Source organism: Apteryx rowi, unplaced genomic scaffold (genome assembly GCF_003343035.1).
Source record: "Apteryx rowi isolate R43461 unplaced genomic scaffold, aptRow1 scaffold_99, whole genome shotgun sequence".
Classification (NCBI taxonomy): Eukaryota; Metazoa; Chordata; class Aves; order Apterygiformes; family Apterygidae; genus Apteryx; species Apteryx rowi.
The window spans coordinates 1,232,784-1,250,617 of record NW_020451304.1 but is presented as its reverse complement, the minus strand read 5'-3'; the positions used below and the strand labels follow the sequence as shown (position 1 = coordinate 1,250,617).

The 17,834-nt window shown below is 43.6% G+C and overlaps 2 protein-coding genes across 8 annotated transcripts in view; both read right to left on the bottom strand.

Moving 5' to 3' along the window:
* The window catches only part of PHF12 (PHD finger protein 12), a 32,733-nt gene extending 15,278 nt beyond the window's left edge, over nt 1–17,455 (bottom strand). For 3 of the 7 annotated variants that reach the window (XM_026055165.1, XM_026055167.1, XM_026055171.1), the window contains exons 1-4: nt 17,368–17,455; nt 7,367–7,520; nt 2,454–2,526; nt 497–884 (exon numbers count right to left, since the gene is read on the bottom strand). In XM_026055165.1, the coding sequence (XP_025910950.1) occupies nt 497–884; nt 2,454–2,526; nt 7,367–7,374 (469 nt within the window). In that variant the 5' untranslated portion in view covers nt 7,375–7,520; nt 17,368–17,455. Of the gene's footprint in view, nt 1–496; nt 907–1,625; nt 1,855–2,453; nt 2,527–4,083; nt 4,163–7,366; nt 7,521–8,456; nt 8,582–17,367 lie in introns of those variants that run through there. The other 4 variants (XM_026055166.1, XM_026055172.1, XM_026055168.1 and 1 more) reach the window with 4 other exon arrangements.
* The window catches only part of SEZ6 (seizure related 6 homolog), a 16,992-nt gene continuing 16,609 nt past the window's right edge, over nt 17,452–17,834 (bottom strand). The window contains exon 17 of the mRNA XM_026055313.1: nt 17,452–17,517. Within this exon, the coding sequence (XP_025911098.1) occupies nt 17,452–17,517 (66 nt within the window). The remainder of the gene's footprint in view (nt 17,518–17,834) is intronic.

Here is a 17,834-nt window from a genome sequence, read left to right as displayed (position 1 = left end):
AGGCAAAAAGAGCTCCTTAGGGAACCCTTATCAACCACTAAATCTGACCTTAAGTGACAGACTAATGGCTTTAAAGGCCAGCATACTTTATACTTAATCATTCAAGTGACATCCTACGCGTTAAGCCATTACTTGACTAGATTATCATACCCTAAGTCAAAATCAGGTATTCGGACAATTGGAAGAATTTTCTTCAGATTGATGATCTAGGCTAAGCTGACAACAGAAAGCACATGTGCTGGTCTGTTACAAGTCCTGATGGCGGTGGAGTCACTGGCCATAGCAGAGCTCCCACAGCTCACATCCTGGGGAAAGTGAGAGGCTGCCTACTGTTGGAYGGCTGGATGAAGACCAAGGGTACTCCTGCACCCTCTGCTTTCACCGGTAAGTGTCACTGGAACCAGAACTACCAAAGGGTCAAGAGGGGAAAAAGCCAAAAGGGCAGCAGGATGCACCTGTGGAGACCTTTACCAACACTAAGTAACCCTTTGCTTACCTGGAAGTGCTGTGGTGCAGGTCAGTTCATTCGGCAACTGGAACTGCGTTGGGTTCCTTTCCATGGCAGCAGCAATAAGAAGCTCAAAGGGTCGCTTCAGCTGGGGCTGCCCACAGTCCATTTCTGCAATGGCAGAGTCATCATCCACGTCAATTATGTCCTCATCGACATCATTCTGCTCTGAGTTGGGGGTCTCGGTGCTGGCATTGGATGTGGGAGTGCCAGGCCGGCTTGCTCTCCTTTCCAAGATCCTGGCATGCGCATTAGCCCTGATGCTGCTGCTAGACCTGTCCAACAGGTCTGCGTCACTGGTGGGGGAGGTGGTCCTTTTCCCAGATTTGTCCACCAATCCATTTACCTGCCCCAGCTCTTTCTTCTGTTCTCGCTTCTGCACGACATGAATAGGCAGGCTTATCATGGAGGCCACAAACAAAGCACATCAACCTTGACAAATATGCAGTCGAAGACAAACAGCATCTGAAAAAGCTAGAGCCACTTACTACAACTTCCCCCATGAAATCATTAAAGATTTGACCCAGTAAAAACAAATTTGGTTGTAGCTAAGGTACAGACTACAAAACAGCTGAAGGGAACCAAGCACAGGGAATAAAATTAACATGTCTCTCCCCTTTCAGGACATCTGTATATGAGCTCAGATCAGAACAATGTTTCACAGCAACTAACCCTAAATACTTGATAAATTGGACAACTCRGTTTACTTTGCTAACCAACACTGAGAAACTCCACGCTAGATCATTCAGTGTCAATGTAGTTTATTAACCCTTGCAGTGCATCCAAATCCATTACGGAACAAAAAGGTCAGCTTGAGAATATACAAGCGCAATATGCAAACAACACTCGGCTATCTCTGATGACAGGACTCTCTTGAGCAAGGCAGCAGCGGGAACCGCAGCAGAGAAAAACAATACCCTGGCAATCACCAAGAGACCCATTTTGCAACAGGAGGGGACACTGCATTGCCTAGTAAGGGCAACTGTGTACTGYTCCATTGCCCGACAGAGTCACCAATATGGATGAACCAAAATACAGAAAAGGTCTGTAAAGGAGGAAAAGTGTTATCAGGCAATTTTTCATACAGAAAAATTGTTTTGTTTTTGTAATTTGTGACCTTCATTTTCGCTGTTGGCAGATGCCTGAACAGAACCCTGGAAACATAACAGGGCAGTAGGTTCAGCAACAAAAGGCTGAGTACACAGTTTTCTTGTTTTCTTCCAATCTGTTTTGGTGTTGCTTCAACYGAACAGTTGCTAGATAGTTTGGTGCAGCTTCTAAACCCTCTGCTACGCAGTCTTACATAGCCACAGTAAGAAGATGTTTACATTGTGCAAGACAGCTTCCTGGAGAAAGAGCATCAAGGAGAAAGAAAAGAAAAACAAAAAAAGAGAGAGAGAGGCAGGCCACAATCTTGCCCAATCACCTCCTCCCCATCCTGTTCAGCAGCCCAGGAAGTCATAACTCACTGTGATTTCACCCTCTGCTGAAGTGCAACTGCTGTGAAGTCACACTTTAAAAAAAGCACACATTAACCAGAATTACAACCCTGATGCCAAAGCTGCGTTACCAGGATTCCTATTTCACCTGCACACAGCTCACCTCCTTGAGCATAGGAGCCATGTCCTCTGTGCCTTTTCCCTCCTTTCCAGAAGGGGGAAAGAAAAACTCAGTTTAAGAGGCGCAGCTTGACACAGACATATCAGACACTTCAGTATTGTGGTTCCTGGTAGCAAAGTTACCACCACCAAGAGGGTACCATCAAGAGACCTTAGTTTTCTTTAAGCCTGTTCCTAGCAAAGCCCTTATCAACTGTGAGCACAAGGAGCAACTCTGGTGGTATATATGTACACATTAAGGGGAGAGGAAGTTATAAAATAAAGGGTTCACATTCTAGATGGACAGTCAGAAGGACAGACAGCAAGTTCATTACAAGAGGCTTTACCTTCCTGCGTACAGTGCAGCGGTGACACATCCACTCCCCTGGAGGCAGCATCTCCTCACTGAGCGGAGGGTTGCTACAAGAGAAAAGCAAAGCAATGTTTTACTGTTATTTCTGAAAGGCCTTTTCTCGTTTTCAAGTAGTCTAAGCCAGGTAGCTTTGCAGGTTCCAGTCCCAGGCACTTCTTCCTTTCCATAYGGTGATAATGCCCAGTTTTGCTTCCCCGTGCCCCACTTAGCAAGACACCTTGTCACCAGTGAAGTCACAGTCTTCCACGAAACCCATCTCATCTACATGACACTCCCTGGTTTCAGAGAAGTGAAGGACAATCTTAGAATTGAATAGCAAAGATAAATGTACGATTCATTTGTGCACCACACATATACCTTCCCCCAATACCAACCCTTCCTTAAATAACTTGACTATTCAATGTAACACTATACATTCCTGTGCAGCAAGCACAGTCATATACCTAGGCATTTCTGTCACTAGGACTTGCAYTGCGAGTCCAACTGAACCAGCTGCCATGAAGTCTACACACTGCTTCTAATGTACTCCATCCTTGAGCACACTAACTTAATGGTGGAAACCACTTTCTATCTTAAGACAACCAAAATATTCTTAAAAATGCCTTCATATCTACAGCTTGTCTTGGCTATGAAGCGCAAGATACATCCTACTCACATGGATCTGCACTTACTATAAGAGCTGTACCACATCGAAATGACATTCTCATTTAGATGCTAGAAATAAACCAAAGCAAATTAGATGAAGGAGTAAGGAAGGCTATTTTGAGAAATGATTTTCCTCGGTTAAAGGCAGAGCAGCATATGTTAGATGATACACTTTCCTTACAAATCCTACTAGCTCATGTACTTTCCAACACTTCTTTAAGATTTGCCATTTTAGCAAACTGCTGACTGTTGCAGGAAAAGCATACATGCTGTCAGAGAAACAGCTAGTCACCATATAGCAGTGTTAAGGTATACTTTAAAGAGTTCTGCTTACAGATGGTAGAGCTATGTAGTGGACTTTTCATGCAGCTAAGTCTTCTCTCTTGTGCTGAAAACTCAACTGATACACTACCGCAGGACCTGGAAGTTCAATTTTCTAGCTCACCAGCCCTGCCTTGGCTACAGTGGGACTGACTAGGTTACAAGATGACCAAATGGTAGCATGGCCACACCAGCAAGTAGCTTACTAAACCTGCTGAGAAGCCATGTGAATGGGGGTTGGGGGGGGGGGGAAGTACTACAAAACGTGAATGGTATTAATCTTTAAATGTCAGCATATGTCAGACACACAAAATTGAAACAAGGTATTTAAAACTTCAGCAGCTAATGAAGTTGTTCACTTCAGAAGTCTCTATACAGTTGTTGCATCTACAGACTAACATCAAACTAAATCCAGGTTAAGCTATAAGAAGTCTCCAAAACTGTCAAACTAGAGATGCTAAGATTTGTATTTATTGGCCAGCGATGTGTGCTCTGCAGCAAAAGGAGAGGCTTTCTTCCTAGAGAATCCTACTCCTAAGCACAGGGAAATTGCACAGGGTCCCAGCCCAGGCTTCCAAGCTTGACCTATAAAAACAAACACACTTCCTTTGTTTAAGCAGAGTCCTGGTGAGCCTTACCCTGCGCCTGCAGGCGTCCGACAGAAAGCCTCCACAGGTACTGCAGCTATCGAGGGTCATATTCAATCTTAGAACACCTTGCCTGGAAGRCTGAGGGAAGAGCACAGCAAGAACCAAAATGATAATAACCTCAGCATTGCTGGTGTCAGGCTCCGGGGAATTCAGTAGAGCCAACACATCTGGCAGCCATTTTGAGAAAGAGTGCAGGATTTCAGAGGCCTCAGTCTTCCAGGCACTCAGAAACACACTGCTCTGCCTATGCTCAAAAACATACCTGCACCTTATGTTTCTCATTTCCTGGAGGTCTTGGATGAACAAGAGATTGGGCTCCAGATGACATTACCAAAGCCTCAACTACTGACAGTTTACATGAAGTCTCCAATGTTTGGCTTAAGCAATAACTCCCCCCTATGCCAATCTAATCTTTTGCTAATAGATCTGGGGGGTGAGGGAGAAGAGCAACAAATGATCCTAGAGTGCTTGCTGCACTATATATCCATTTTCAACCCTAAGACAGATCCTGCAATAGCTCAGGCTTTACTCCTGCTAGAAATAAAGTTCTTAGATCTGTAATTACTGTCAGTATGGATTTATCCGGCCCATTCCCTGCTCCCAACACTCCAAGGACAAGAAACCACAGACAGATTTGTTTGTAGTGGATTTTAGCCTTCTGAAGCTACGGACAAACATGTCTGAACTCCTGGAAACACGCCTGCCCCATTCCACTGCATGCTCAGTGTGACAGAGATCCAGGCACTGTCAGATGCCTGGGGTTATTTGTTTTAACTGTTACCTTAATGTTACACAATTTACAGTGAAACAATTAATACCATAGCAAGTCTTGAGAGATGGCTAGAAGAGTTAGAACAGGTTTCTTCTTAAATGCTTATATTATTGGCACGTTTGTTACGTTTGAACTATCTGCTAAACAACCATGGAATCCTACATATAAAGTACTCTTAAATGACAAGTTCCGTAAACAGAGGAGCGTTTTAAGCAATGCTTCTACTGAAAGACCCGCTGAAGAAACGCAAAACACCAGTTTCAGACCAGCAGCGAAGCTTTTAACTCTCAGGCTGGCCTCCTGAGTTTTTTGCTTGCTGTCAAGGCCTTACTGCTACAGCAAGTGTATTAAAAGAGTGATTCTGCTTCCCCTGGTTAATGAACTGTTCATCAAGGCAGCTCGCTGCACTAACAAAGACTGATGAATACTGTTTCTGCACTGCTGGCCTCTCTGCAAGGAAAGAGCATTTCCTGGGTCTTAACATAAAGCCAAGGAAGCGCTAAAGAATGCTGTTTTAATTGACTAGTTATGACCACATTCTTCAACCTTTTACTGTAAGCATAAGAGAAACTCATTTTTAAATCTGAACAAGACACTTGATCTTCATAACCAAGTTAGGATTTAGCGTGTTGGCATGAACACCACAGCCGCTTTCTCTATCTTTCATGGGTTTATTAGCATGCAGATCTCCAGTCCTTACTGTTTGCTGCAGATGGAGCTGCTGCCAACAGGACCTGTTACTCTGCAGCACCAACTTTATCTTCAGTTGCAACACACCTACTTTGAGCTATACAAGAATCAGTTATACTATTCTGTAAAAATTTGCTGAACCTTCATTTCAGAAAGTTTCGCATTTTATCATCACAGGCAAAAGTGGTGGGGCAGTGCTGATTTTACCTGGAGTGTTTGATGTGACCTGTGTCCGTCTGCTCAGCAGAGCAAGCACATTTCTGAATTCAAGACAAAGACAACTCTGAAAAGCCGAGCCTGACTTTCAGAATTAGTACCTATACAAACATCTGGAAAAATCAATTCACACAAGGCCTCCGAAAATTAAAGGAGATGTTCACAACTACATATTCAAAAGCCACTTCACTGACCCTAAGTTGCTTGCCAATGATATTAGTCCCATGGCTTTTTCTAGAAAATTAACTAGTGTGTCTTGAAATTCATACCAGATTTATGCTGTCAGGACTTGTTCTTTTAAACTTTTGGACTAGCTCCCATGGTCTGAACATATGCAGAGTCTCACTTAAATAAAATTTGAATAGCTGTGATGAAATCAAAAATCTTCAAGAGTTATCTGCATACTAGGAGTTTTTAATCAAGCAAACAATAGCATCGAGTCACTTAGTTTTTCAATTTCACACTCTGGAGCTCTCATACATCAGATGCCTGTTGTTAGCCTAAATCCCATAATTATTCTTCACTTTGCTGACCTCAGTAAATAAGTACACAATGCTCAAAGGAATGGCACCTTCTTCAGTATGAACTGGACCACAGCTCTCAAAGGAACCAGTTATAAGCAAACCTGAAGTTATTTACACAGGGCATTCCTGGTGGCCATCTTGTGTCAAAAGCACGTTGACACAGTCGAGAGCAGGCTCTGGCTCCACTGGGCTACAGACAACTATCAGGCTGGGATAATGGAGGCACGAAAACAAACCGGTGTCTGGCAGATGAATAACTTGTCTTTGATCTCAATTGTTTTCAAGAATGAGACTTATTAACCCCCTCCCCCCCTGCAAAGAGCAGCAAATAGTAACCCCATGGAAAAAAAAATCTAGGCAAAAAACTTTTTTCCTCAGGTTTTCTCCTTCCCAGAGATCTAATTATCTTACCAAGATTTAATGACGGGCTTATAATTAAGGATGCTGGTTAAGTTTGCCAGCTAGATAAAGGAAAAAGGCTTTCAGTTCTTCTATAGGTCTCCTATTTATCCTAATGATGGATACAGCTACAGCTGTTCCACCAGCTTCATAAAGAACAAGGCTCTGTGGCTTCCTACAGCAGGGCCTCAATGGCAGCCCTAACTAAAACAAACAAGGAAACGAGCCGCACTGTCAGTGCATTACAAGCGCCCCATTGAGAATCTGAGAAAGTTGCATCATTAACAAATTCAGTTCTTTGAAACAGTTTTACTGTGCCCAAGTTACCCACTTCTGTTCACAGCTGCTCCAAAACCCTGCAGGAGAAGGACACCTGGAACAGAGTGCTCAGAGCCTGTACATCATACACAACCCCCCACAAAGCCACTTAACAGCTGCAGCCTGTTTAAGCTCTTCCCTGTTGCAACTCTCCCACCTTCCTATTGCAAGCCCTGGGCCAAAGAAGAATTTACTGTTTTCTGGGAAAACAGAAATGAGACTCCATTCTTTTTAGATAATTATTAGGAATACTGTCAGCTCTCCCCTCCATTCCAGTAGTTGGGATTATTCTTCAGCAAAAATTATTCAGTGAAGTTCTGTAACAGTAGATATTCAACTCTTCAAACTCCACCTGTTCATTAATAAGGCCAAAGTCACGACACTCAGGAGTACAAGGAATAATCTTCTGGATGAATCCACAGATTCCTCAAGCACCAGAATGGACACCACCAAACTTCAGACAAGGCAGGCACAGCATCTGTTCTTCACAGGCCTCTAAGCATGACCTGATCACATTAAAGGCAACAGAGTTTCAGGAACTTTCTGGTCTTGATTAGGCTCACATATTTTCTAAGATATACCTACTTAAAGCTAGTAGTACAATTCACACCAACTACGGAGCATCAGCCACTGTTCTTTTATCTTCAGTACAACTCCCTCCACTGAGGGAGCTAGGGAAAAAAAGCTTGATAGCAGTCAGCATAAGATTATTTACATTGGAATGAAAGTCCTGGACATGTATATTAAAAGTTCTAAATGGTAACATGCAGCAAGGAGACCTGGACATCACTGGACAGCTCAGTACATGATTATTTTGACTGCCACTACGAAAGGAAGGGAACATTAAAGACCAAATATCATACCATTTCATAGGTCACTGATTATCCTATTATCTGGAATACTGCATCTGCTTAGCATGCATTTTTCAAATAGCATGGCCAGAGTTAGAAATAAGGGTTCAGTAATGGACAGAAAACAGAAGCAGAATTAAAACACCATTATATGACCAGACAGCGAGAAAAAGAGAGGCATACAAGGAAAGATAAAGGCAAACTAACACAATCTATCCACATGCCAGTACAGAAGCAGAGGAGGACTAAAACCAAAAGTTTAAGTAGTAGTGTTGTCAGGCGTGTTATTTCCAAAATTTCATTTATTGTGCGGTTCCTTCTATCTTCTAAAACAGCCGTCATTCAACACTGTCAGGGCAAAATATCATGCTGACCAGTGGTTCAAGTCTCTGACAGGAGTACTACACCCATAAGAACCAGGTATTATTTCACAAGCCAAAGCCCTGGCATAGAGTGAACTGGAGCATTTTGTAAATTCTGAAACCAATGAAGATACTTATTTGCATCCTTCCTTAATCCGTTCCTGCCATTCTAGTCCTGGTAAGAAAAGTCTAAATACACCTTCATGGAAGCATGCGTTAGCTATCTCACCTCACTCCCCTTCCTGTTTGTCACCAGCAGCTGTGACTTCCAGCCTCTTCCCTGGGTGCTTGTGCGCAGGCAATCCTTAAGACTCCCAGGGAATCAGAGAAGCTCTCACCAACGTGAAGAAGTAGAACTTTGTCCTGACAAATACCTGACAAGCAGGAGTGTTCAATAAACTGGATAAGCTGAATGTAAACATGTGATGACCTGATGTAATTAGTTATTTCTATTTATAGAAAGAACCTGGCCTACAGAGACCATTCCCTAGACAACCCATTAGGTACCCTCGTTAACAGCTGGCAAAAAATTAAAGGAAGAAGTGTTCTCTAGGATATTTCCATTAAAACATATATATAGAATACACACGCATACATACATGTAAGACACACACAAATAGTTTTCTTTATAAAGAAAAATATTTACATGTGTGTGTGTGTCTGCCTATATATAGACACACACACACACGCTTTGTTTTTATAAGCAGAAATCATGAAAGTCCATATGAAGAACTGTTGACTTTGGAGAACTCAGGACCTGAAATTCAGATCTGACTAAGTGTATCTAGACATTTTGCACACCCCAACTCCAGTTTCTTTCCCATGTATCACTCCTTTACATCTGTACTGAAGACAGTAGTAACAATATCCTGAATTCAATGTCCAGATTCATTACTAAGTATTCAGATCTTCATAGCACCATCTTCTTAACAGATTAGAAGTCATCTTCTCTAGGCAGGATGACATGTAGAGCGGCAAAAGGGGAAGAAAAGAGGCCGAAGGATCAACACAGCTCTAGTGAGAATCAGAGTTCATCCAACCTTGACTCTAAAGAACAGCACAGAAAAGACTGGTGTAAACAAAACCACCCCCCCACACATACACACACAGAGGACAAGTTTGAGAGGCTTCTGAAAGATGAACATTCAGCCCTAGCCACACTGAATGCGTTCAAAGGAGACAGAACTGAAAGGATAGAAGCAATAAGGTGTCAAGAAGAGACCAAAAAAAGGACAGTAGCACATAAGAAGAGGCTGAAACACAGACCCATAAAAGCAAAAATATGAACTTGTGTTCACATGGACACAAGTGAAGTATAATTCTGACATTCAGACGTGGACTAGGCTTTCCCAAGAACATTGAGGAGAAGAGGAAAAGAAGAGCAACAAAAATATCCACAGAAAAACTTTAAAGCAGGGTATAAATTATTTTCTGCTTTTTCCATATCACCTTCATATCCTGCTCCTGTTGCTATTCTAGACTAAGATCACTGGGAAGTTCACATTATGCCTTGCCCAAAGTCAGAGACTGTACGGGCAGGTGTTTCACACCAATCACTATTGCTTGCCAGAAATTCAGCATGGGGTTTTCAGCCTGCTAAATTGCATCCTCAGGCCACTGCTTTCTGCAGGGTTCAAAGTCAGTAATCTCCAGCTCCATCTAGTTTATTTCAAGTGACTCGTGCAGAGCAGACGTCAGCAGAAATAGGCTACAGTCGGGTTCAGGCGCTAGATTTCCCCCAGCTGGCTGAGATGCTCTCTGCCTTTTGTACTCAAGATCTGATACACCAAGTGGAAGAATGATTTATAGAATTTTTTTTCTTCATTTCTGGCTATAGGAAGCATTTACTCCACACCCAAAAAGGGCATGTAATTACATTACTACTGATACCTGTCAACTCCTTTATTAAAAAGGAGGCACAACACTATTTTTATTCAGCTTAGTGAGTTCCTGTGTACTGTAGTATTCTTTAGAGGAAGCTGGGCAGACATTTAGTGAGCTGCTGAGTTGGAGGCAGTGTAGCTCTACTACTATAAGAAGAAAAATCCAGCTCTGACAATCTGACTATGTCACAAAGTCACAAGTTTAGCCAGTAACTCGACGTGGCAAGATACTTTTGCTTACACTCGCTTCTTTTGAATCCAGTATTGCATATCCCTAGAACAAAGCCATATTATATTCTGAGATACATTAGCATTTTCACAAGTCCAAGCTCACTTCCTGACTGGTTAAAAAAAAGGTACATCATTCCCACATGTGATTTCTATTGCAAAAGGCAGCACTGCCTACATATTCACACTTTGTAACACTTGTTTTCAGGATGATACACCTTCTTCCTACTCTGGAAGTCACTGCTTGCTTTCTTCACAGCAGACTCCTATCTGTTACTGACTTTAGAATTAATAAGAGGGATTCCAGGAACACAGGAAAAACTCAAGAACCTGACACATACCAGTGAGTCAGTCTAGAAACAGAAACAGTCTAACATCCACTTGTGTGGACCAACAAACAGAAGAATACTAGTGCCATTACTATGTAGAAATACTGTTTCAATACGTGCTACAACTAAAGGCTTGAACTGCTGAAGCCCTTCCTACACATGGAGGCATGCTACGCAGGTGTCTTTACATTGTTGCAGCAGCATGTACAAAGCAAAAGTGGTAAAGGACAGTTTCAGGGAGTAAAACACAGATTAGGTCCTGATTCTTACTGGAAAGATACAGTTCTGCAGTTAATCTGAAGACCAGGACACTACAGGGGCACTCCCCATCCAGGAAGTCCTTCGTACCAGCTGAAGTAGAAGCACAGCACTACATTAGACATGCTTGTAATTATAGCTTTCCATTTATTATCCCCACCTGAAGAAGCAACTTTGGGAAACTGAGAGCATTATACCTTTATTGTATACTAAATTAGTTGCCCTTCTCCCACTCCCAGCTGTAAGATCTGCAGGCAGCTGTATAATCTTAACAGCATTGAGCTCGTGTGTGATAAAAAGACACAAGACAAGCTAAATTAAGGTGAATATATTTACAAGACAGTGCTAAGATCTCCACAACAAACCATCATTAGCAGATTAGTACTATGAATCTAATCCAATTAAGAATTTCCTTAGCAAGTGCCTAGAGGAGCTAGAAATCCTTTGGGAAGACCTTTCCACATTTTGAAATGCTCCCGCGAGTCATACCTGCAGCTCTAACATACCAGGAAAGACCAGCTCCAGAGTAGCTATCGGCACTAACGCAGCCATGACTTCTACCTTGAAGCAAGTCGCTGCATCCTACTAAACTTTAGGAGACAGCTCGAAAATTGACTCCACAGCCGCACAGAAAAGACTTCTCGGCCCAGTCAACACAAAATCATCACTTCCCCAAGAAAAGGGACAAAAGAGCTGAGGTCTTTCATTATCAAGTCTCCTACTTTGCGCTTTTTAAACAGCTTCATATCATTATGGATGCCTGACATGACGTTAGTCTGATAGTGACGAGCGAAGAAGACAAAGTGTAACTTAAGTAGTTACGCAGCCCCCTTGTTGACTTTGACAGAAACCTAATGCCTTCCAAGCGTCATCACCTTATGCTGATTTTGAGAACAGCAGCAACCCATGACTTGATCTGAATGCCCAGCTCAGACATACTCTTGCCTATACTGCAAAATCTGTTCACGCTCAATTTAACATGAGCACATGCACACACAGGTGAGAATCATAATCTGCAAGTCCCCAAGTTAGATTAGTTCATGAAGTTTTTACTGTCAATAGAGTTTTCTGGTGCCTTTAGTTTAAGTTCAGGGATTTAGGCTGACCTTATCTGGTTTTGCATGGAGAGACTTAGAGCAAAATAGAGAGAGCAAAAGATTTCATTGGTACAACTTTGCTTAACAGGACTGCCAAGGCTGATCATGTTACCACATCTGCAGGCACATGCACAGTGACTCTCTGCACTAAGAAACCAGGCCAATGCAATTGCTTCTTTCTTGTTCAGTATGTAGTCCACACTGGCCTCAACACTACCTAAGTATTAGAATCAAACATGCACAGAAATAAATGTTCAGTTAGTTGTTTGCCTGTTCTATAGTTTGTTAAAACAGTACAAATTAACAATTAACAAATTAAGATAAATGCATTTAGATAAATGCTTGGAATAAAACAAGCTTACTCTCTGAACTTCAAAATACATTTAAATAAGCGTTAGAGTAGGTTTTTGCCAGTTGTTTAATGTAAAAAAAAAAAAACCAAAAAAAGCCAACTCAAAATAAAAGTCTTCTGCAAAGTTTAACCACAAGCCTTTCCAAAGTTGTCAGAAATGGCAGTGTATGAGTCACACAAACATATGTAAGTCAGTGTATTGAAACACTACTTCTCTTTAGTTCACTTTTTAGGCCTGAAGTTGGCCTCTCATGCAGTTTTCTGGACATCCTGCTATTCCTTGAAGTGGCAAATACCTCAGTCCATTCAAAGTTTCACCTGAAAGCCTGAGGCAGCCAAAGATGCCCATTAAGGAAGTGATTAGCTAAGACAATAGATGGCTAACCTTCCCCTCYGTTCACACCCTCGCACAGAATGGACACTTAAAAAATTAAAGCTAGAGCAAATGTCAAGATGAGGTAAGGCAAGAGAATTTTATATGTGAATAAGGCAGGGAAAGAGTTATTGATGCCCTACCAGTTAAACACAACTTTTTTTCCATTCTGTGTGTGAAACATTTAACTGATGTGACTCAGAAAATAAGCAAAACTCTGGCTAGTTGAGCTTCGTCTACTTTTCTTTACAGCTCTGTTACTCCAGTTCTTCGACAACAGTACTTCAGAGAAAACTGCCAAATCAGAGAGGAAAAAGAGCCAAATGCTCCAAATATAAACATGAAGAGGCAAGTGTTGCAAAAAGTTTGACGGAACTAGCAGGCCCAGTAAGGATGCAATATACTTATCCTAGGATAGCCACAGGATGATCCAACAGCAAAGGGAAGCCTTTTTGCTGGGCAGTGTCACAACACTGGTATTGTCTGTTTACCGTAACAGGCAGCTGATTAGTTTTAGACAACTCGGTCACTTTGCAATGCTAGCAGTGCTTCAAAGCCAGCAGCGTGCAGTTTATAACAGGGACTTCCAACAGCAGCATTCAGTGAGGTTAGCAGTTGTGAAGAGGGCTCCTCCAACCAGAAACTCAGGCAGAGGGACTTCAAAACAAAACAAAACTGTTCTCCATTAGTTCTCCCTCCTGTTGTCGCTCCCCTCCCCCATCCTGCTAGCTAAACTTTTCCTCTCACAGGGATCTTTCTAATCCTTCAGTGAAGCTGTAATAAATTTGCAACATCAGTCACTTTACAAACTGACTTCTACATGAATCAAGTTCTCCGCAGGCTCAAAAGCATGGGGAATTCTAATAGTCACATATCTAGAAGAAGAATATAAATGGGGAAGAATACGAGAAGTACTGGATAAGAAATTTCTTTTTTTCAGTCATGTAAAGAAGTGTAGCCCATTCCAAGGGGCCCAAGTTAAGACAGAACAACAGAATGAAAACGTTCACTATACCATTTCCCAAGCAGCAGGTTATAGGCAGACAGCATAACCAAAACCAGACTTAAAAACTAAAAATTGTATGCTCTGCTTTCAAAGAAATAATAAAGGGAGAAAAAAGCTCTCTGGAAATTCAAACCTGAAGGCAGTCACCTATGATATTAATCCAAGTATGGTAAAAATAAATATCTAGAAGGGAATTTACATTTTTCTATATCCCTCCCATCAAGTCAGTTTATCTGGAACCAGGCTGATAATCCTAAAAGTACATGTACTCTTTCCAATATCAGTAGGAGTTTTATATTGAACTAGTGATTGTGAAACGGTGTTCTGAAAAGAGCCGAAACCACAACAGATGAATCGGGAGCCCGCTTCTTAACTACATTAATTCAGGAGAGCAGTCACTCCCACAGTATAGCAACAAAACTTGTTATTTGCCATCAGAGAAGTAAAATACTATCAGATCTGGAAAGTTTTGAGGGTTTTGGCTGGGAATGTACTGTTTTCTCCAGAAGCCTACGGGTTTAGGTGCTAAAGCCTTTATTCTAATCTCTTGTGAACACCCAACCACTGCTAACTAGAACAATTGCAAAGTAGGCCTGGATCACATCTAACGACWTGCTTACCGGAACAGGCTGGACAGGCACAGACAATAGTCTCTAAACTGCCCATCGAAGCTCAGAAAGTGCTCTCCCACCCCCAACCAGAAGGAACAYGGAAATAAATGACCCACACAACTCCTTGCCCACCAATTTCATTTTGAAGTTAAGGCAGAGACAACCGAAATTTGACATCCACATACTCATTTAGTGAAGCTAACTTGCTCACTGTAGGTTTATACAACATGGTGGAGAAGAGCCTTCCCTACCCAGGAAGGGACATAAGTAGTTCACGGGCCACTGAACTGGCTTAATTCCTGGTTTTGTCTTCAGCCTACTACATGGCTTGGGTTGATCACTCCCCTTTGTCATTCATTTTCTTTTATAATATGACCTCTCCTATACAGCTCTGATCTACTGTTTACTAATCCTAGGCCAATTTAGAGCTCTTCTAATAAATGCAAGCCAGTACTAAAATTTACACAAAGTATCTAAAGAACAGTTTAGCTGTTAACAATTCAGCTAATATGCCAGAGCAGTATATTGAAGCTGCTATTCAAATTACTTATAACAAGCACTGCATTTCAGCTGCTGTTCTTTAAATAAAAAAAGGCAGAAAGGAAGTTGCAAGTGCTACCTTTACGCCTAAGTTTATATCCAGAACGGAAGTTTACTTTAAGCAAGATGTAGGAGGTGAAAGGAAGAAAACACGAAAACAAAATCCAAGCATCATCCTTTTGAAACAACCTGGTTCATCTGAAGGCTTTGGCTGAGTGGTAAACAGAGGTCCTCGAGCAGGAAGGCAGAATACGGCCCAAGCCTGAGGTCTCCTGGAGAAGCAGCCTATCCAACCGTATGCAGCAGGCTTGCTGCGCCATTCCAGGCTATGCTGCTTCCCACACYAGGGCTTGGGCTACTGCTGATCATCCAAATGCTCGTCCAAGAGATATCCCAAGAAAGGTAACAAAAAGTGAGAAAGAATAAGCAGAACTGTGCCCTCTCTTCCTATCCTGAAGATAACTAGTTAGCCACAATTTTTTTTTGTTAATACAACTGACTCAACTAGAGTATAGCCAAAGCTTTACAAATGTCTGATTTTCAAGACCATTTCCCACTTACTAACACAAGAAACTTGCCAAATTAAGTCATGAAATTTAGCCAGATTTAAGCATGCACAAAGTGAACTCATTTGCAGTTAGGATTAACTAGGATACAGAGTCAACTAGAAAACTCTATAGCATTAGTCATAGCGCTTCCATCTCAAAATCTAAACGTGAAGTTTTAGCAATCACTCCAGCCTCAGCAAGAGAAGGCTCAGAATGCGTTTCCATTTGACTTCGACAGCATCTGAAAGCAAACACCAAGTTTTAAGAAACTACATCCTATACAAGGACAAAACCTTAATTAAGGCCTATCAAGAAGGTCAAAAAATACTAGTGGCCTTTTAGTAAATATTAGAGAATCTACACTACCACCAGTAGCACTTCCTCAGGGTAAGAGCGATGATGTCATGGCTGCACACTACAGCATTGTTGGGTAAGTCTGGCTATATACGCTAACGGGACACTCCCTACAGAACTGTGACCGCACATTCAGTTTTCCTGGTATCAGTAATCAGTTTAATAAGTGTTCAGAGACCTGCAATTAGCATATAAACACAGTATAACCACTAAGCAAAAGAGAAAAAAAAAACAGGGAAAAAAAAAAAAAGAGAGGAGACAGCTGTAACAGGGTAGCAAACAAAGCTCCAAAGCATAAAAGGGAGAAAGGAATGCGGTTAAAAAATCTCCCCTAAGGAAGAATACTCTGCACACCCGAGCTCCAGCTGTTTGACTTGCCCCACTCCCTCCTCCACTCCATTATCCACTCTGGCTGTGCTAATTTAACACAAACCGCCAGCCTGCGTCAACTGTTGAACAAGAGATACGGGTAAGGCAGCCTTTGATGCATCTGGGCTCCCGATGCAGAAAAGAGAAAACTTCAGGGCGGAAAGTTCAGGTGCCTTAGCCAGGTCGCTTTGTGTTGTTAGCTTGAGAAGCTCCAAGGCAAGGCACCGAGAGCCCTCCCCGCTGCAGCCTCTACCGACTGCTTTGCAACAGCCTCTCCACGCACCTCCAACACAGCCCCCAGATTTGCATGCAAAAAGATCTGCCTTTATCAACAAAGCCACACAACTGCAAGCAAGAGGACCCAACTACCCCCAATTCTCAGCAGTCACTCCCGTGGATGACACAAGCAGGTCTAAAGCGTCAGGAGGAAGCAAAAAGGAGGGAAAGGAATAAACCGGGCCAATTCTAAAGTCTGGAGCCCTGGATTTACACAGGGAAGGTATTTTCACATTTAAGATAATCTGGGAGCACCGTGAAGGTTTGAAAGTCATATATGCAGCCAAAATGGCGCTGAGAATAAAAATATAATTTAAAGGAAGGTCGCCATATTGTAAACAGTGAGGCAGGGAGACACAGAGACAGCAACCTCCATTATTCCCAGCAGCTGCAGCAGCACGGAAGCGCTGGGAACGTCAGGCCTGGCGCAGAGACGCGACCGCGGCTTCCCCCCAGCCGCGACCCTCCAGAGGCCCCCCAAGCGATGCACCCTTTGAGAGGGGTGAGGAGGGGAAGTTAGCTGCTTGGGGGGGTGGAAGGCCCAGCGCAGGCAGTATCAAGGCAGCCAGGCCGCGCAGCTAGCAGCCTCACTTCTCCTCTAGGCCTCTCAGCCGCTGCTCAGCACAAAAAGAAAGGAGAATCGCAGCCCCCAGCAAGGCCTGGGGTCGCAGTCCCCAGCCCCCAGAGAAGGCAGTGCAGTGACTTTTCACCTCAGCTCTTCCGGATCAATTGCTTCTCATGGGGACAGAGCCGAGTGGGGTCTGCACCTCCTTTTTGTTCCTGCCTGGTGCGCCCGGCCCTGTTTTCCCCTCCCCGCGCAAGGCATAGATCTAACGGGAAGTGGGAGCTGCTGGAGGCAGTGGTGCAGCCTGGGCTAGGACACCCAGATCCAGAGGGAGATAGTGCCGAGCCTTACCAGCACTGGAGGTGGAAAGCAGCGGGACAGTGATCGCAGCACAGCAGATCCCCTCCTTCCTTGCAGCTATCGCAGCTATCATGGTTAGTGGCCCTGCCACTTCGCCTGGGCTCCTTCTCGGGCCTCCTGCTCTTCTTTTCCCCATCTTCGCTCTTGGGGGGAGCCAGGAGGGCTTGGATTTGCTGCACATGCACACACACAGAGACAGAGAGGGCTCTGAGGGGCTGGGCCGGACCCTGACCCCGAGTGCCCTTCTCCGGGGCGAGCCGGCCCTGGGCCCGCCGGGGAAGGTGCGTGCCGCGGTGGTGGCGGGGGGGGGGGACCCCGGCCGGGCCCGCCCCGCCGCCGGCCCCGTGTCCAGCGGGGCCTCTCCCGGGGATTGGGCAAGCCGCCTCCTTCCCTCCGCACTTCCTTGTATGGCCACGGGGCTCCGGGCCCCTCTCGGGGGGCAGCGGGGCCGGGGGGCG